Genomic DNA, 20,671 nt, shown 5'->3' with positions numbered 1-20,671 from the left:
CCAACTATTATACATAATATGAATTTTTAAAGTATATGTGGCCTGAGTAGATATTATCTGATATGGAGTTTTATACAGTTTTTTCAGTATATCAAGTTATGCAGATATAATTAGATATTTACAGATTTTATATAGACAGAATATGTATACAATATACAGTTTTTATTCAAACGATTACACAGATAGATATATATAACAGTATACAGATGTTTATTCAGATCAGTATATATAGTGTATATAGAAAGCTACGTTTTCCTAAATTCCATAACACTCATAGTATATAGATATATTATACAGGCAGAGTATACAGACAAATGATACAGTTTAGGATCAAGATGCTACAGTTATTCAGATATTACAGACTTTACAATACAAAATCACAGTGTTATGGTTATTTTGGAAATATAATGAAAACAATATCAAGAGTATAGTATGTATGTGTATATATATATATAGTATCATATCCTTGTGGAAAAGATTACAGACAAATACAGTTTACAGAGCACGGTACCGTTGTTATATACAGAATAGGGTGCAACCACATATCTCAAATAGTGTGTGGGTACCGTCTAACCGTGCTCGGAAAGGATGCAACTCCCCAGTTCACTGGGTTGAGGGGGCCGGTTAGACGAGGTAGCATCCAGTCCCATGCTTAGGAGTAGTTGCAGTTTGGCCGGGCTAAAGTAGTGTAGAGTATAGTGACTTACCTGGACGGCCGATCAAGTTAAGTCCCGCCTACGGGCCGCACAACCCTGTCATGAGGGGTCAAATCATGACATACAAAGTCCCAAGGAAAGAGCACAGTTATGTATATGTATACGTATATAGTTTTACAGCTTTTTTTGTATATAGTATGATATTAGCAGTATGAATAATAGAAAGTTCAAATGATACATATATTTTAAGCTACTATATATGTGATATATGGGTTTTTACAAATTTTCCAAGTCATGCAGTTTCAAATATTATTGTTATAGTTATACGACTCGGTCGCCACACACTAGTAATAGCATATTTCCACTTACTGAGCGTCGTTTCAACCCATTACTTTACCATTTTTCAGGTGAGCAAATTAGGCTCGCAAATAGAGAGTTTACTTGATTACCGTGGTTGTTGGATGATTTTGTGACAGAGTTTTGTACTTTTGGGGTAGATGATACTGGAAGGAATTGTTTTATATGGCTATGGCCTATATGTATTGAATTCTGGTATTGTATAGTATATATGATGTATGACTTATGTTTCTGCAGCATAGGTATGGATTATATATATATATATATATATATAATAAGAAGAAAATGATGTAAATTTTGAGGACATTACAGGGGCCCATGGAGAGGAGATCGTAATAGGGGAGATCAGAGACATACGGCAGGACCCCGTGAGAATCAGGGCATGCAAACCTACCCGATCAGACGTGCGGAAGACGACATTTGGGGGAGTTTCGGGTATGGGCAATGTATGCTATCGTTGTGAGAGACCCAACCACATGGCACAAGCATGCCTAGGATTGTCGATTCGGGTTCTAGCTCCCAGACCCTATTGGGGAGGTTATCAGGCGGCTCGTGGAGGCTAGCAGAGGAATGTAGCCCCGGTGAGGGTTTACGCTTTAACACTGGGTGATGCTGAGACTACCATAGATGTGGTGATAGGTACATTTACTGTTCTATCATATCAAGTTATTGTTTTATTTGATTTAGGTGCTACCCATTCCTTTGTCTCTGCGACCTATGTCAAATTTTTTGAAAATAAGACTCAGTTGTTAAATATAGAATTGTCAGTAGCTACACCATCGGGGTCAGTGTTGAGGTGTCAAAGAGTGCTCAGGGGCTATCCAATAGAAATTCAGGGGAGAATGTTACCAGCTGAACTAATCGTATTGGATATGTGTGGGTTTGATGTAATATTGGGGATGGATTGGTTGGCAGTTAATCACGCCAGTATTGATTGCCATCAGAAAGAAGTGATTTTTAGACCCCTTGGCGAGCAAAAATTCATATTTTTTGGTTCACGTGTACGTGCCTTTTCATAGATAATGCCATCCATGCATGCGAGCAGATTGCTCCTGGATAGAAGTCAGGGGTTTTTGGCTTTTGTAAAGGAAGTGTGAGAAAATGAATCGAAGCTTGACAGTACACCAACAGTAAGGGAATTTCCATATGTTTTTCCAAAGGAGCTACATGGGTTGCCTCCCAAACGCGAGGTGGATTTTGCTATAGATTTACCTCCAGGGATTGCGTCGATCTCTATGATTCCTTACCGTATGGCTCCAGCTGAATTGGGAGAATTAAAAGATCAATTGCAAGATTCATTAGATAAGGGATTTATACGACCCAGTGTATCACTGTGGGGAGCTCCAGTATTGTTCGTAAAGAAGAAAAATGGGTCTATGAGGATGTGTATTGATTATAGGGAAATGAACAAGGGCACTATTAAGAACAGATATCCTCTACCCCGTATAGACGATCTGTTTAACCAGCTCCAGGGTACATGAGTGTATTCCAAGATCGACCTCAGATCAGGTTATCATCAAGTGAGGGTAAAACCAAAGGACATCTCGAAAACAGCTTTTAGGACCAGATATGGGTACTATGGATTCCTCGTTATGCCATTCGGTCTGACGAATGCCCAAGTTATGTTCATGGACTTGATGAATAGAGTCTTTCACCTATATTTAGACCAGTTTGTAGTGGTTTTTATTGATGATATACTGGTTTACTTAAGGAGTTTTTAGGATCATAAGGCGCACTTGAGACAAGTACTGCAGACACTCAGAGAGAAAAAGTTATATGCCAAGTTTAGTAAATGTGAATTTTGGCTAGAGAAAGTGTCGTTTTTGGGTCATGTGATCTTAGGGGATGGTATTTTTGTGGATCCCAGTAAAATTGATGCGGTGATGAATTGGGCCAAGCCGAAGAACGTTCAAGAAATCTGAAGTTTCTTGAGACTGGCATGTTATTATTTGTCGATTTGTTGAGGGGTTTTTTAGTCTTATCAGGGACTCTCACGCTTTTGACCAGGAAAAATGCCAAATTTGTGTAGGATGAAGAATGCGAGCAGAGTTTTCAAGAATTAAAGCAACGGCTCGTCACTGCACTAGTATTGACGATTCCATCAGGAGGTTATGGTTATGTAATTTATAGTGACGCGTCTTTAAAAAGGCTCGATTGTATATTGATGCAGCATGGTAGGGTGGTAGCGTATGCTTCCAGGCAGTTGAAAGAGTATGAAAAGAACTACCCTACTCATGATCTGGAATTGGATGCAGTGGTACACGCATTGAAAATTTGGAGGCATTATTTATATAGTGAGAAGTGTGAAATATTTTCTGACCATAAAAGTCTAAAGTACTTCTTTATGCAAAAAGAGTTGAATATGAGGCAAAAGAGATGGTTCGAACTCATCAAATACTACAATTGTACCATCAGCTACCTCCCAGGTAAAGCGAATGTGGTGGTTGATACACTAAGCCATAAATCAGAGGATACAACGTAGTTAGTGGTAGAAATTCAGCATCCAATTTAGATGGATTTGGAAAGGTTCGACGTGGAGTTAGTGGAGGATGATCCTCAGATATTTATTGCCTGCCTTGTTGTGCAGCCTACATTATATGAAAATATTAAAGCCGCTCAGGGGAAAGATCCAGAATTAGTAAAAGTAATAGCCAGAATACAAGATGGTCAGGGAAAGGAAATTCAGTATTTATGATGATGGTGCCCTGATATTTTGCACCAGATTGTGCGTGCCTACGGATAATGATATTAGGAAAATGATTCTAGAGAAGGCTCATAGGTCTCTTTACACAGTTCATCCCGGTAGTACAAAAATGTATAGGGATTTGTGAGAGTATTTATGGTGGAGTGGTATGAAGAGAGAGATTGCAGAATTTGTGCAGCAGTGCTTGATGTGCTAGTAGGTTAAGGCTGAGCACTAGAGGCTGGCAGGACAGTTGCAGCCACTTTATATCCCTAAGTGGAAGTGAGACCACATATCCATGGATTTTGTTACTGGGCTACCATCGGCGCCGCATGGTCAGAATGCCATTTGGGCAGCCGTTGTTCATTCTAGAGTGGAAGTGGGACCACATTTCTATGAACTTTGTTATGGGGTTACCACCAATTCGACAGGGACTGAATATGATTTGGGTGGTTGTAGATCGTCTGATGAAAACCGCTCATTTCATTCCTATTAAAATTGGTTATTCCATGGACAGATTGGTAGAGATATATGTTCAGAAGATAGTTTGTGTTCATGGAGTACTAGTATCCATAGTCTCAGACCGAAATCCTTAGTTTACTTCACGATTCTGGAAAAGTTTTCAGGAGACTATGGGTACGCAGTTAGCTTTTAGCATTGCTTTTCATCCCCAGACTGATTGTCAGACTAAAAGGACCATTCAAATACTAGAAGATATGCTTCGTGCTTGTGTGCTTGATTTTGGAGGCAGTTGGATTCAGTTTTTGCCATTAGTTGAGTTTGCTTACAATAATAGCTATCAGGCTAGCATCGATATGGCACCTTACAAGGCATTATATGGCATGAGATGTCGTTCTCCTCTTTTTTGGGACAAAGTAGGTGAAATGCGAGTTTTGGGTCCATATATAGTACAACAGGCGTCTGACAAAGTCCGATTAATTAGAGAAAGAATAAGTAAAGCACAGAGTCGGCAGAAAAACTACACAGACACTCGCTGCCAAGAGTTGGAATTTGATGTGGGAGATCGAGTATTTTTTTAAGATAGTTCCTTTGGAAGGAGTTATGAGGTTTGGAAAGAATGGCAAGTTGAGCCCTAGGTATATCGGCCCTTTTGAGATACTTGAGAGAATAGGGTCAATTACCTACAAGCTAGCTTTGCTGCCAGTTTTGGCTCATATTCATGACGTGTTTCATGTTGTCATGTTACGAAAATACGTCCCAAACCCATCCCACATCCTTAGCTATGCAGAGATAGAACTTAAGGATTCATTGGCATATTAAGAAGTACCAGTACAGATTTTGGATAGGAAGGTTCAAACTTTACGCACTAAAGAAATACAGTTAGTTAAAGTTTTGTGGAGGAATCAAGCTATAGAAGAAGCTTCTTGGGAGCTCGAGGAGCAGATCAAACAGAAATACCCGCAGTTGTTCCAAGAGGTATAGAGGTACTTAGGTAAAGTATAATAGTTAGATAAGTTTTCTTGCAGGTACATGTATTGATTTTAGTTAGTAAATAGTTTTTAGTTTATATATGTAATCTCCCAGGACGTAAATGTAATCACGGTATTCCTCCGCCACAAGTGAGGGCAGGTAATAAAAAAAGTAGACATTTTTCCTTTACGGAATGATGGAAAGTATAGATGGAGACACAGATAGTAAATTTTGAGGACGAAATTTTATAAGGTGGGGAGAATGTAACGACCCGAAAAATAATAATATTTAAAGAGAGGACAATGGAAACAAAAACGGAAGGAGGCAGCGAGCTTCGTCAACAACATTGCATTTTGGGAAAAATAATCCGAAAGATTTTCCACAGGTCCTCGTCGACGAACACAGGGAGTTCGTCGACAAGTGCATAAGGGAACTTGTCGACGAAGCTACGTCTCGTCGATGAGAAAATACCGAGAAGGGTTTTTGAGTAGACTAAATTTCGTCGACGAGGAGTGGATTTTGTCGATGAAATCCACTCCCGGGACGTAAATGTAACCACGATATTCCTCCACCACAAGTGAGGGCAGGTAATAAAATAAGTAGACTTTTTTCCTTTACGAAATGATGGAAAGTATAAATGGAGATACAGATAGTAAATTTTGAGGACGAAATTTTATAAGGAGGGGAGAATGTAACGACCTGAAAAATAATAATATTTAAAGAGAGGAAAATGGAAACAAAAACGGAAGGAGGCAGCGAGCTTCGTCGATGACATTGCATTTTGGGAAAAAAAATTCGAAAGATTTTCCACAGGTCCTCGTCGATGAACATAGGGAGTTCGTTGACGAGTGCATAAGGGAACTCGTCGACGAAGCTACGCCTCATCGACGAGAAAATACCGAGAGAGGTTTTTGAGTAGATTGAATTTCATGGACGAGAAGTGGATTTCATTGATGAAATTATTGAAGGACTCGTCAACGAGATGACGTGGCTCGTCGACGAATCCAGTCCTATAAATAGCTAAAACTCATATTTTTATCCATTTTAAACGCTGCTCTCTCTCTTCTCTCTCTCTCACTTCTCTCTTCATTTCGGGCCTGTTTCTCGTCGGATCGAAGATTTGAGGCTACCACGACGCTCCTGGAAAAGTTCTCTACAAGTCTGCCGAAACTGATCGTTGGAAAAGTTGGGTTGGATTTCGTCCCAATCTCAGGGTAAGGCATTTTATTCGGAATTTGCTTTTCCCTCAGTTATAAGAAATGTTGTAGGTAAGAAAATACTGATGTTTTGTTTTAGACGATTTTATTTTCAAGATATTGAATTAGGAACCCCGTGGGTATAGAGCCAGAATTATATAGGGGCTTTTCAGAGTTAAGGTAAGGGAAATATGTTATGCTAGGATTTTTCATAATGCTATCAGAGATTTCATAGACACATATTTATACCAGTTTATTATATAGTATTTACAAAATATGAGTTTAAATGCTTGTGTGGTATGAGTAGATTTTCATGAGATGAAGAAATTTATATAACTTTTATGATGTATCATACTATACTGAATACACAGACATAGACAGTATATACAGTTTATATAGTTTTTCCCAGTATATGGAGTTATACATAATATATAGATATAGATACATATTCACAGAGATAATACAGAGAAATTTACATACATATAAGCTTTTATACGAATAGTTTCATAAAATAGACATATATATATATATATATATATATATATATATATATGCATGTATACAATTTTATTCAGATTAGTATATATATTACAGTTTATACAGAACAGTATATACAAAGTTATAGCATGTCATGTTTCCTTTTACCATAGCATACAGAGTATACAGACAGAGTATATAGACAGATATATAGAGGTAGCATCAAGATGCTACAGATACAGTATACAGAGATTACAGTATTTACAGTATAGAAAGATAGCGTCATTGTAATTTTGGAAACATGATGAAAACAGTAAAAGAGTATATATGTATATATGCATATAGTATCAGATCCCTGTGGAAAGATTACAGACAGATACAGTACAGATATAGATTACAGAGCACGGTACCGTTGCTATATACAGATAGAGTGCAACCACATATCTCAAGATAGTGTGTGGGTACCATCAGTCGTGCTCGGAGAGGTTGTAGCTCCCCAGTTCACTGGGTGGAGGGGGCCAGTTTGACGAGGTAATAGCCAGTCCCAAGCCTAGGAGTGGATGCAGTTTGGCCGGGCTGAGGTAGATAGAGTATATTGACTTATCTGGAGGGCTGACCAGATAAAGTCCCGCATACGGGCCGCACAACCCTATCATGAGAGGTCAAATCATGACGTATAGAGTCCCAGAGATAAAACACAGTTATGTATATGTATACAGTTTTACAGTATATGATAAGTATGGTATGATATTATCAGTATGAAAAGTAGAAAATACAAACGATACAGTATATTTTAAATTGAGAAAGAAAATATGCTTTACAGATTATTTGTTGCATTACAGTTCAGTTATTATTTTAAAAGTATCTTTAACTTAGTTGTCACACACTAGTAATAGCATATTTCCACTTACTGAGCGTCAACTCACCCTATTACTTTAACATTTTTCAAGTGAGCCAGTTAGGCGAGTAGATCAGGTTCGCGGATAGAGAGTGGTTTGATTACCCTGGTTATAGGGTGAGTTTTTGGCAAGAGTTGTGTATATTTTGAGTAGATGATGTTGGAGGGGTATTTTTGTATGGCTATAGTCTGTATATACTGGATTCTGGTATTGTATAGTATATATATGAATGGTTGTATGATATGTGTTCCCGCTGCTTAGGTATGGATGTAGATACACAGATATGTGTTACAAATGATATCAAAGCCAACACCCAGCCGGAAGTGTGATAAGATTCACATCGCCTGGGTTTGGAAATGTGAGTTCGCAACAAGAACGTTGCATTCTATAAGTGGGGGAGAATGTGATACCCCATGAATGAAAGACTTAAAAGGATTAGATGATACTACCCATATCAACAAGGTGCACCTTTATTTTCAGGAGCTTTCCCATAAGAACTCCATAGTTAAGTGTGCTTGGCTTGGAGCAATTTTGGGATGGGTGACCACCTAGGAAGTTTTCTAAGGAAGTGTGTGAATGGGGACAAAACACATTGAAAAGGACACGTGTTGGTTTGTTGAGTCAGTCATTAGTCTGATAAGGCTCGCCCCCTGTTGTCTGGTCCAGGTGGAGGAGGAGAGATGCAGTGCTCCCTAGCAGACCCAGGTTGGGGCGTTACAGAGAGAGACAAACGAGACCCAAAACGAAGTCTGGAAAGGCTCTATGAAGAAAAGGTTTCAAAACCCTAGGAGAGAGAAAAGGGCTTTTGAGAATTTCCTAAAAAAGTGAGCTTGTTTCTATTTATAGGCAAGCAATCCCAGAGGAAAATCGGCGACGGTTTCCCCTGTCACCACAAAATCGGCGCCGATTTTGTGGTTGATCCGCCTATTTGACCCAAAACCGGCAACAATTTTTCTCTAGTCAGAAAACCGTCTACGGTTTTGTCTAGACTTGTCCAATAACTTCTTTTTCTCCCATTTTCATTTCTTCTTATCTTTTATATTATTTTTCTTTTATTTTTCGGGTTCGAGTTCTTACACATGGAATGTAATCCAAGACACGTAAGGCATAGTGGTAAGGCCCACTTGAACAACTGTTGGAGAATTGGGCTTACTTCCATAAAGGAAACGGATTATTTTCAAGGGGGAGCAATTAGAACTCAAAAGTGAGGGGGAGACTATTGAGAATTCTACTTGTGAGTTTGTCCCACATTGAAAAAATTGAGTGCATGATGACATATACATTGTTGAATTCAAGACTCAATAGGCATAAGCTTTTGGGTCAAATTGGTGCTCACACATGTATATCAAGTCCACCCATAGGTTCCTCCGATGCCAACAACAAAGCCACTTAAATATTAATTTTGATGACATAGTTTGGATTGCTTTATGTTGGACCACAACCATCCATACCACGTCGCAATTGGTAAAGAGATGATGAAACTATAAGATGTAGAAGATTACAAGAAATTTTTACATGGTTGGATACTAAGCTTATGTCCATCCCAATACAATAAGAATTCAACTATTATCAGAGTATAGAAAAAATACAACAAGAGGGTATCACTCCCCACTCTGCAATTGTAAAAACTCAACTTCTTTCTAACCTAAGAAAAAAAAAAAAAAAAAAAACTCCTTTTATAATTCACTTTCTCTTAAACTTACACTCACCACAAATGTTAATGAATCATCACTCTTTATTAGAGACCCAATTGTTACCAAAGTCAATACATGACTTTGAAAATATTCTCGCATGTTTGGAAAGTTCAACATTAAATAAGGAGTTTACCTAGACAAGTGTAATTAAATAGTCAAATTAGGCATAACAACTAAATGTTAAAAAAAAACTGAAATTAGATTTTTACAACCATTTCATATTAATAGTCAACTGCAATAATTATATTTTAAAAGCAATTTCCTCCCTTTATTCTTTTCCAACTTCAATTTCATTTTATAAACAAATCGGAGGGGTTTATTATTGGATTATAGTTCTAGTAATCATTACTGCTTGTGTAATGGACTAGATCTCTTCTTGCAAACTGCTGGTTAAATGTTGTAAATGGGTGAATAGGGGTGATGCTACATCTGCTGCCATACTTGCAGTGAAATAGAAAATCTGGCAAGACTCTCAACTCATTCGGTTAATCTTTCAGTTCAAATTCCGGATTCTTGGAATGTCATTTTTAAAACAAGGGTCTGTACCACTCCTCCTGACGGCAGCAGCACCTCCACGCTCCACCATTTTGAAAGCTAGTCTATAAAGCATGTACGTAAGAGGAGAAATAAAAGAGGGCTTAAAAAAATGAGCTGGGAAAATGTGAAAAAATTGCAGTTATTTAAAACTTGAAAAATATTGAGTAAAGGAAAAGAAATACAAAAGATTTTGTTTTGTTATGTTTGATTATGTGAGAAATTTTTTAAAAAATATATATATACCAAATCAATGAACAAAAGAATTTAAGTTTGCACATTATAAACATATGTTTTTTCTTAATTTGTAATTATATAAGATCAATTTTTTATTTTTATTTATATTGATACAGAGAGAAATGTAACAGAAAATTAGTTTTCTTCTTATTTTCCTTTTCTTTTCTTTATCTAAACAAAAATTTTAATCCAAACGAAACCTTAAGATTTTACAAAAAGGAGGGAAATTTTAGACAATGGTAGTCCATGGTTACTTGAGGAGACCCAAGTAGAAAGAAAAATGTTGCTCATCATGCAACCTGTGACCATCATGGGCTCCTTATGTTCCTAGACCCGTAAAAAGCAATATTAATGGCCCGTGTTGGTCAGGGCTAGACAAACAATATGACTCAAGTAGAAATATTGCTCCCCATTGATGAAAGTACAGTAAATTTTCTTAAGAGATTTGGTTAGTCTTGAACTGTCAACTCAATATGTCCAGTGATAGTCTTTTTCTATTCACACACTAATACATAAATCTTGAGCCCTACATTTTTTTTACATTGTAACACTATATTTTCTACATGTCAGTGTGGAAGTGATAGTCTTTTTACTAGACAGGTTGAGGTGATAGGCAGAACTATCCAAAATTTTCTCCTTTAACCCTAAGCTCTTAAAACTTTAGAAGGAACAGGAGATAAAATGTGGATAAAAAGATGGGAGTTGGCGATACTCAAAATCTTTTGGAGGAATCTGATTGGTTGACAAGAACCTCCCAAAATCTGCACCACAACTTCACATTCCAGCTTTCTTAACCACACATCTTGCTTCTTCTCTTACAGCCAGCTTTCTTCCATCTACAACCCATTTGTAGACCGCAATTCTCACCTCCCAAGAGCCACTCTGCAGGGCCAAAAAAGTACAAACAGAGCTTCTTCAAAGAACATGGCATCAATGCTAATGGCAGCTACCGCAAGCTCCAGCACTATGCTTAGCCCATCCCCGTTTCTGGGCCAAAGCAGGGGAGCAAGTGCTAACTCCCTCCGGGATGTTGTCTCCATGGCCACCGGAAAATTCTCCATGGTCTCTCTCTCTCTCTCTCTCTCTTTGTAGTGTTGGTTGGTTTATAATAGTGGGTTGGTTTTTGCTTGTGGGTGGAACAGGGTAATGAATTGTGGTATGGACCAGACCGAGTGAAGTACTTGGGACCCTTTTCTGCTCAGACTCCTTCCTACCTCACTGGAGAATTCCCCGGAGACTATGGATGGGACACCGCCGGATTATCCGCTGATCCTGAAGCCTTTGCCAGGAACAGGGCTCTTGAGGTACTTAATAGGTTCCGAATCCACACTGATGCAATGCTTGCAGTAATCATTAATGGAGACGTATACAATGAATTGTTGAAAGCTAAAGAATTTCATTTCAGGTGATCCATGGGAGATGGGCTATGCTTGGAGCACTGGGATGCATCACTCCAGAAGTGCTTGAGAAATGGTTTAAAGTGGACTTCAAGGAACCAGTTTGGTTCAAGGCAGGAGCCCAAATCTTCTCTGAGGGGGGATTGGACTACTTGGGCAACCCCAATCTGGTTCATGCCCAGAGCATCTTGGCTGTCCTTGGCTTCCAAGTCGTTCTCATGGGCCTTGTGGAGGGATTCCGAATCAATGGCCTTCCCGGGGTCGGAGAGGGCAACAACCTCTACCCTGGTGGCCAATACTTTGACCCACTGGGGCTTGCCGATGACCCTGTCACCTTTGCCGAGCTCAAGGTGAAGGAGATCAAGAATGGGCGGCTGGCCATGTTCTCCATGTTTGGGTTCTTTGTGCAGGCCATTGTCACCGGAAAGGGGCCGCTGGAGAACCTCTTGGACCACCTTGACAACCCTGTTGCCAACAATGCTTGGGTCTATGCCACCAAGTTTGTGCCTGGTTCATAAATTGGTCCTCACATGTGTCTATCTTGTTTTGTGTGAATTCATTGGAATGGCAGTTGTGCACATTATTATCATAGGTGTTTGTTGGATTGAGACTCGTGTAAAAAAAAAAAAAAAAAAAACCATCTGCATTTGCTAGTCCTGCATAATTTTCCATTCAATGGCGGATCTAGTCATGTTTTTCAGATGAGAAACGATGGTTTTACTGGATTTGAGTATCCAATATGAGGAATACACAAACAGGCTAAAAAAGTGGAACTAGATTTTGTTAATGAGCTTGAAGCCCAAGACCTGTGTCCTAAGCTAAATAGGAGAAAATACCAACAAGTTATGAATTAAAGTACAGTTAATCCAATTTCTTACTCTGTCCATTGGTGATGGGAGTGAATTTTCAACAAACACCTCATGGCAGCATTCTGCCATACCAGCACAATGTTGAGAGCCGTCCAATATGGGGAAGTCCATGGTTAATATTCTGCAGTAACCATCTGGATGAATGAAATCTCCATGGAGAAGGCTATCCAACAGCGTAAAGAATTCCAGATTTATCTAAGAAACTTGTGTTTCCCCACTAGTATTGATTTTCTGAACTCAGCGCAATGAATTCTGCCCCTGGCAACAGTGTAGGCTGCATTTACCTATACAAATAAAATTTAAAAGAAAAAAGTGAAGGTATAAAGCTTCTATAGTAACAAGTAAACTACATATTCTATAGTAACAAGTAAACTACATATTTCTATCTGTTTCCGGTGAAACGATATACTGCAGTAATTAAGTTACAAGAAAAGTGCCAAGGGACATTCTTCTATGAGCCCTATCACAATCTCGGTTTTACACAGACTACGACTCTGACATTACATGAATAAAACAGTATATACACATGTATTGGAGACTACTTAGTGAAAAGGGGGGCTACAAAGTACAAACCTGTCAATGAACCCCTATTTGACTATGAACAAGCCCGTCCATCCTTCCACCAAGTCCCAAAAATTGGCAGATTTACAAACAGAGTCCCTCTACTTCTATCCACTAACCTCACACTACAGATACCCATATAAATGCATTAAATACAATGAAAGATATTACACCAGAAAAAAGCATGAGATAGCCTTCTGACAGCAATTCTCTTACCAAGCAACTACTCAAGGCATCTCCATTTTGTGCCTACCAGATACATCTGAATCTCTGATGTTTCATCAAACCACCCAGATGGATCTGAATCTCTGATGTTTCATCGAACCACTATTATGTCACCCAGCTTCTCTTCCCCCACCATTTACGGCGACCTTTTTCCGCTTCTGAATGCCCAAGCTTATGAATCCTTGACTTTGCCTCCCTCAACCGAGCCTTGTAATCCTTCTTCCAGCTTTCAAACCTTTGTTTTAGCTTCCGGAGTTCATCATCAGGATTTGTATTACAAGCCCCACGTGCTGATTTAAACTCAACAAGGGATTTGGCATCATCATCGAATATCTGTTTCCGCTGGTCAAACTCCTTTGCTAGGTGACCAACCAGATTCACACTGCCATTGGTCTCGTGTCCTGCTCCAATATCAGCAGTAGCATTAGAAAATTTAACGGGTGTGCTTCCACCAGGAGTTTGACCCATTGGCGTATCTTCAGAATCATAATAAGGTGATGGAGAAGAATCAAGCCTTCCGGGCTGACCTGCACTGTTGTCAGAAGCAAGACTCTTCTTTGCCGCAGCTAGGCTCATCTGCATATATGCATAAATATGAGTAATTTAATTACCTTTTTTCTTGGGACTCTTACATTTATGCTCTAAAATCGACGAAGAAAAAAAATTGAAGCATTTCGCTAATCCAATGATAAGATCAGCATCGATAAGCAAAAAGATTTCAAAAACAACTCCATGTCCATTTTATTCTTAAATGACTAGTGGAATTTTTAGAACATTGGATCTTCCAAATGGTTATTTAGAAATAGTAAAAGAAACCCATCAATGATTTTATATGGTGCATTACTCATCATTTATGAACTATTATTCACTTGGAACACTTGCACATTATAAAGTAGGCACTAGTCTGCTCAAGTGAATGGCATCAAACTCACACCAACACCAAACACTAAATGGCTGACTGGTTTTGAATCTTCTGCAGTATCGATCTTTGCCATTCCCTGTTGCCAACTATGGTCTTAGGCAGACAATAAAATGCATCACCATGCAATTAGCTAAAAGTCTCAATGCCATTCACACTTCAAAAAAACTAGAGTAAATACTATAGAAATGTCGATAATTGATAAGAAAAGCCAGGAAACCAGATAAACAACAAAAGCTCACATTCTAATATTTAGTAAATATCACATGTTACCAAACTGCAAACTTCAAAGGACCACTAATTCATACAGTAATATCTACAGAAGCTAGGGATAAAACCACGATGACACAGGAATAAAGCAAAATAAAGCATGGGTTGGATTTGTCAGTGTCATTCAAAATAAAGCAAAACATATTTTGTCGCTTAATTTAATATTTTAAGCTGTGGGTTAGATTTGTGTGAGAGTTAGTAGGAACTAACATGGAAATACAATGAAGATGGAGGACAGCTCAACATATGACAAAACTCATTTGGAAATTACTTTGAAAATTTGAGTCCCAGTGGAGATTGTTGGAATACGCCACAAATTCCTAGTTTAACAAGGAAAGCAGCACTTTGAAAGATCCCAATCTGGAGGGTTCTTGGTAGGTAATAGTTCCTAGTTTGATGCTAAGACAACCAAAGAAAAATGTGCAAACAGGAAGGCTTCAAAGACAAGGTAAGGTTTCTTGTTCCATGTAGAAGTATGATGCTTCAAATAGAAGACATTAAGTCTATAAACACAAGATTGCATAAACTATTTTTGGCCTTAACCAAGAGTGAAGGAGCTGCCTTGCCCAATATACAGGGGCTTTGCCTAAGTAAATGTCAGACAGGACATCAAATAACCACATTACGTTTCCATGCAAAATATGATGCTTCAAACAGAAGTTGAAGTCTATAAACACAAGATTGCATGAAGTTTTGTTGTCCTACCCAAGAGTGAAGGGTCTTTGCGCAATATGAAGGGGCTTTGCCTAAGTGAAGCAAGTGTCAGGCAATACGTTAATAATTTACAATATGTTTACTTTGAATACAGGGATATAATTGTTTACAAAAAAAGTTGATGTAGTTCTAACAAACATGGAATATACAATGAACAATATTTCCCAATCTCACAACAGTCATTTATCTCAAAATGGCAATGCCTTTTTTAAAACAAATATTTTTAAAAAAAATAAAAAATAAAAAAACAACAATATCCCCATAAAATTGGTATTCAATTTCAGCCCATTCATTATGAAAACTAAACATTAGTCATTCATTTTTTAGTACGTGCGAGGCTGATTAATATGTGACAATGCGAGGTTTGACGTGGTTTTTTAGCCTAGTGTTACAGTGATTCTAAACTATTTTCCTTTGATAGTGATTGCTAATACGTACAATGGACTGATGGCTTCCACTTACATGATATATTGGGTTACGCAGACTAGTGGATGCTTTGCTTGCTAATTTGTTGTGTGATTTGATGGCTTCCACTTACATGATATATTGTGTGATTCCAAACAAAATATTCCCATCCGTTCCTTGTGTACCACAGAAGCAACAGGTTTACTGGCTGCTGGCTTGCTGATTTTGCCAATTTTTTTATTACTTTCAAACATTAATGAATCTGGATGTTGGCAGTCTACTTCCAATACATCCATTATCACATAGGATCCGTGCTCCCATTTTTTTACTATTAGACATGCATTTTAAAAGAATATCAGGATAATTCCACTTGATGGTTTCTAATGAATAGATAAAGTGACAGAAAAGTCAATTTGATTGAACAAAGTTTGAGGATCCAATGTGCATTTTTCCAACAACCTTTTCGTTTAACTTCTTTTCCAGCATCATCATTATATTTTCATTTGACTGACTATACTGACAATACATATATAGTTTAACCAAAAAACTCACTTGCAAAGATGCTATCTGCTTTTGCCACATGTCCTCCATTGTCTTTGTCTTTGCCTCATACTCTAACCACCTTCTCTCAAGTTGTTGTACTTGCTCCTGCAGCACAGCATTTTCCTCTTCCTTTTGGTCCAGAGCTGCTACTGCCTTCTGCACCTGCCTTTGAAGGTCTGCCATAGTTGGAGGCATAGCCTGAACACGTCCCTGAAGTAAATCCAGCTGAGTGTTTAAAATAAATTGTACACAATTATGAACCAAAAAATTTTTAAACTACAGAACAATGCCATTTTTCGAAACAAAACTGTAAGCCTGGGTGAAAATGCATTAGCAGTGCAGATTCCCAGGCAGTTGCCATCATAAGTGTCATGTTCTAGCAAAATCTCCAACTACTTATGCATTTCTGAGCAATATTCTACAAGTATCAAAGCATTAACTAATGATCTCAAATATCCAATATTTTTTTTAAACAGCCAATTAAAAAAATGGAAAGTAGACATACATACACGCAAAATAAAAGAAAGAAGAAGATTTCAATGCATTGATTTATACCAGTATTGTCCAATACATGTCAAGTATCAGGAGATCATCCAATGTTACGGGCATGTGCAGTAAGTTTTCTTCTATTTTTTTCCCAAAAGGACAAAAAATGTTTCTGGAATAGCTTTTAGTTTTAATTTCTTGTGTTTCTCAATGCAGCAATCACCTTTTTTCGACTGACATTACGAAAATTCAAATAGAAGTTGATGAAACACAACTCTTTTTCAATATAATTTTTATGTAAATTGGGCTGTCAAACAGAAAATTGAATGCTCCAATCTTTACAAATCAATCATAAAAAATGAAGCAATCGAAGAAACAGAAGCCATCTCCATTCTCATATTATTACCTTGTTCAAAATGTTGAGACACAAATAGGCAGATACCATACATGCCCTTTGTGAATATTAGAAAAGATATTTCCACAAATATTCTGGATATTTTCCTCATTATGAACAGAACATCTCAAATCCAAACTTGGATAAAACAATATTAATATCTCAATTTGGTTTTGATAATCTGAAACGTCCAATATAATAATCACACAGCTTCCATCATCTAGGCCTTTTGTAAGAGAGTTGAACGAGGGAAGTTACCATTGCATGCATCTTACAGAAATATGTTTTGAACAATTACCATAAGATCCATGTAGAGGACAATTGACACCCAAATAACAGTATTTGGCATTAAAAAGTAAAAACAGACTGAAATTTTTCTTCTCTCCTGCCTAACTAATAACTAATGCAGAAAGGAGAAAACATAAACAGGAGAACAAAAATATATCGCATGCATATAGGTGAGGGAGTACCTTCATTTCCGAATTCTTCCTATATGGCATTCTTTCAGAATTAGCATTCTTGAAATTCAACAATTTCCCATTCCGCATGCCATCAAAATGCTTTCTAGCCAGCCAGCCACGGATTACTGCAAAAAAATAATAGAAGGTGAGAATATTAGAAGAAACTGAACGTCCACACAACTGTCAAATGAAAATTTTTAAGTTTTACTGGATTGTATCTGTATGATAGCCCTCTGCTGCTTATCAAGTGTTTCTGGAGCAAACTGCACTTTCATACGCTTCTTTGTGAGCATGTCAACCCTACACTTCTTTACCAAAACATCATACTCCTTCCTAGTATTTTCTCCACGTACAACTGTGGCAAAAGTAACCTTCTTTAGAAAAAGATTATATGATCTTGAAGAAAACACCGACTATCTAATTTTTAAAAAAATGGAAAAAAGAATATGCAAATAACTTAAGGTCAACTAAAGTATAAAACTGGAGAACTCCTCTTCCAGATGAATATCCATTACATGATTGCAGTGTAATTACTCCATTCTGTAGCTCGTAGAATAGGCTCCTAGCTTGATGACCACGGAGGCATTTCTGAACCCCAACTATGCCTTGCACAACTTGTTTTCTTGCATCCTCCAATGCACCAATCTAGGAACACCAAGATACAACAAAATCAGACAAACAGTTGTACAGTAAACTTGAAATCAAATAAAAGGAATTAGATTTATGTGACTGTTTCAACCCAATAAATTAACTCAAAACTCAGGCAAGTAATTCGTTTGATGGTAAATGACTTCCAAACAAACATTAGAGTTGGCAAAATTTCTCACTGAGCAATATTTCTGGTGGCTGGCCCCAAGTGGGCATTGATGCTGTTATTCTTTGAGTAATCATAGAACATAATTATTGAAGGCATTTTTGCTTAGTAAGCCAATATACAGAAGAATTTTTTGTTCTAGATGGGAAACAAGTCTGTAAGCTCTCACTCCGTCATTAGTTCTTACTCCATTTACCATTATCATCTTTCATCTTCTCCTCAACCCACATCATTAAACCCTAAGGCCATCAAAAAGCCAATAACAACAAGACTAAAAACAATAGGGGTTGAATAACTACAAATGGTTGGACATGAAGTATAAATGCTTAATCTAGGACTAGAGTCTTTAAACTTGAACATTGGCCTGTGTGATCTGAAGTGAAGTTGGGCGTGTGCCTTTCTGAAGCACTACCTATCAGAAGGGACCTACTGATGGATATTGATAATACTTCTAAATGCTGAAGTAAAATTCCTGATAATTCTACTGAATTAGAACTGGGGAAACCATTTTACAATGTAACATGATGAAGAGAACCATATACAGTGGACTAAAGCAGCATGCATGTTATTTTTTCATCAATTTCAAGGCTCTCACCAGTGCTGGACAGAATTTTCAATATCATTTGCATATGGTTAAAATTAAAAATTAGCAATCAATTATGAATGTTTAAGTTTTATGTAGCACAGATACTCCTTGAGGCATGTGTATCCTTGTAACATGTTCAAGTCTGATATGATACTAGTCCAATAGTTCCAGATGCATATCCAAAATCTAAAAATAAATATTACCTAGCAGATAGTTTTAAATATGTACCAACACACACGTTAACCCAAAAATGACTTTCTTGAGAATAAGGAATATGTTTAAAAATAAATCCAAAAAAGAAGATAATATTAACCAACACTTAGGGGCCATCCTGTATCGATGACAAAAATCTCGAAAACAAAACTAAACACAGAAGCTAACCACGGGAAATAGACACGAAAACTGAAAACTAACAATCACTATTGGTAGTGTTCCTCAAACTGAAAAGCCATCCAGTTGCATTTTTTTTTCTTTTTCAGGTCAAATAGTTCATTGTTATGCCACCCTTAAACCACCATCAAAAAATGGATTTAAAATCCAAACTCATTTAAATATGATTAGAATAATGAAAAAACAAAAAGATCAATAAAAAAGATTATTAGAAAAGAATGAAGGGACTGGCAGGAAAGAATAGAAATTACCTAATAATACTGCCTTTAACATGGATCTTTAGTACCCAAAATAACCTATTGTGCTCCAAGGTTTGGAAAGGCCAAAATTTTTTTTTTCAAAGAATTAGGAATTTTTATAATTTTTCAGTTGTTTAGATTTTTTTGAAATTTAAGGAAAGTGGAGATTTTACAATTTATGTAGGATTTTTAGGAGGGATTTTTACGCATGACAACATGTATCAACCAGCCAAACTTGATTCCCTCAGAGCAAACAGCCGCTTAACTTATTATATATAGAAATATTCATGAATTTATTCTATAATAAACTTTCAACTATAGAATAATGTATGATTTAACAAAAGATCCGCATTATTATAGTTTAAGTACATTTATTTAATAACCCATCCTTGCCGTAGTGTATATTACTTTTTCAAGAAACTGTATCATCATCCTAGAAAAATACTGTATTCATTTCTCTGTGTACTTCTTCGTCATAAAACCATAGGAGTACTGTAGAATTATTAGATATCTGTCGGCCTTTATTAGAGGCTGATCTTTAGGATATTTATAGCTAACAAATCATTCCATGATCCTAGGGGATTTGGGTAGCATGTTACCCAATTTTGTAGATAGTCTTTCCTATTTTACTGCTTTCCATTTTAAATAGGATGTTCTATTTTCAGTAGGTTGTAAATATCCCTATTAATTAGATGAAAATTATCATCTATTTAAAGGGAATGTAATTTTTTTCATAAGTTAGTGGAATATTCAGTTTTCTTTTCCACATTTCAACATGGTATCAGAGCATCCTCTGAACCCTAATCTTCCCATGTGACCAAATACGGTATGGCCACCGGGAGACGCGACTCCACCTCTTCAGACGTCACCACCAATCAGGAATCCATGGTCTCAAGCAACAGCATCAGTTCAGATAGCAGCCTCATGCCCATTACAGGACACAAACTTATAGAATAACTATCTCCAATGGTCCTATTCCATGATGATGTTTATATGCGGAAAGGGAAATGATGATTATCTCTCCAGAGTTGCATCCCAACCAAGCAAGGATGATGCGAAGTTCAAAACATGGAAATCGGAAAATAACATGGTCATGTCATGGCTCATTAATTCCATGACAAATGACATTGGAGAAAATTTACTTCTCTACGGAATAGCGAAGGAGATTTGGGAAGCTACCAAGGAAGCGTATTCTAACAATGAGAATACATCTGAATTATTCGAGGTGGAAAGT

General features: G+C 37.3%; 2 protein-coding genes across 2 annotated transcripts in view; one reads left to right on the top strand and one right to left on the bottom strand.

Moving 5' to 3' along the window:
- The first annotated feature begins 10,881 nt into the window (after positions 1 to 10,881).
- On the top strand, positions 10,882 to 12,270 carry LOC131150295 (chlorophyll a-b binding protein 13, chloroplastic). Its single transcript, XM_058100927.1, has 3 exons — positions 10,882 to 11,226; positions 11,307 to 11,468; positions 11,570 to 12,270. The coding sequence occupies exons 1-3, from the start codon at positions 11,089 to 11,091 to the stop codon at positions 12,077 to 12,079; spliced, it is 810 nt and encodes a 269-aa protein (XP_057956910.1). The 5' UTR covers positions 10,882 to 11,088; the 3' UTR covers positions 12,080 to 12,270.
- A 513-nt stretch (positions 12,271 to 12,783) lies between these two features.
- The window catches only part of LOC131150304 (myosin-2), a 58,103-nt gene continuing 50,215 nt past the window's right edge, over positions 12,784 to 20,671 (bottom strand). The window contains exons 20-24 of the mRNA XM_058100940.1: positions 17,924 to 18,053; positions 17,617 to 17,763; positions 17,418 to 17,533; positions 16,077 to 16,277; positions 12,784 to 13,792 (exon numbers count right to left, since the gene is read on the bottom strand). Of these exons, the coding sequence (XP_057956923.1) occupies positions 13,322 to 13,792; positions 16,077 to 16,277; positions 17,418 to 17,533; positions 17,617 to 17,763; positions 17,924 to 18,053 (1,065 nt within the window). The 3' untranslated portion in view covers positions 12,784 to 13,321. The remainder of the gene's footprint in view (positions 13,793 to 16,076; positions 16,278 to 17,417; positions 17,534 to 17,616; positions 17,764 to 17,923; positions 18,054 to 20,671) is intronic.

The sequence above is a fragment of the Malania oleifera genome, chromosome 1 (assembly GCF_029873635.1).
Source record: "Malania oleifera isolate guangnan ecotype guangnan chromosome 1, ASM2987363v1, whole genome shotgun sequence".
Lineage (NCBI taxonomy): Eukaryota > Viridiplantae > Streptophyta > Magnoliopsida > Santalales > Ximeniaceae > Malania > Malania oleifera.
The sequence above is the reverse complement of the archived record's forward strand: the minus strand, read 5'-3'. Positions and strand labels throughout refer to the sequence as shown.

Excerpts from the sequence above, each read along its gene's own strand:
- LOC131150295 (XM_058100927.1), top strand. The coding sequence starts at position 11,089 with ATGGCATCAATGCTAATGGCAGCTACCGCAAGCTCCAGCACTATGCTT. Across the intron at positions 11,227-11,306 it reads CCACCGGAAAATTCTCCATG|GGTAATGAATTGTGGTATGG; the intron begins GTCTCTCTCTCT and ends TGGGTGGAACAG. Across the intron at positions 11,469-11,569 it reads CCAGGAACAGGGCTCTTGAG|GTGATCCATGGGAGATGGGC; the intron begins GTACTTAATAGG and ends ATTTCATTTCAG.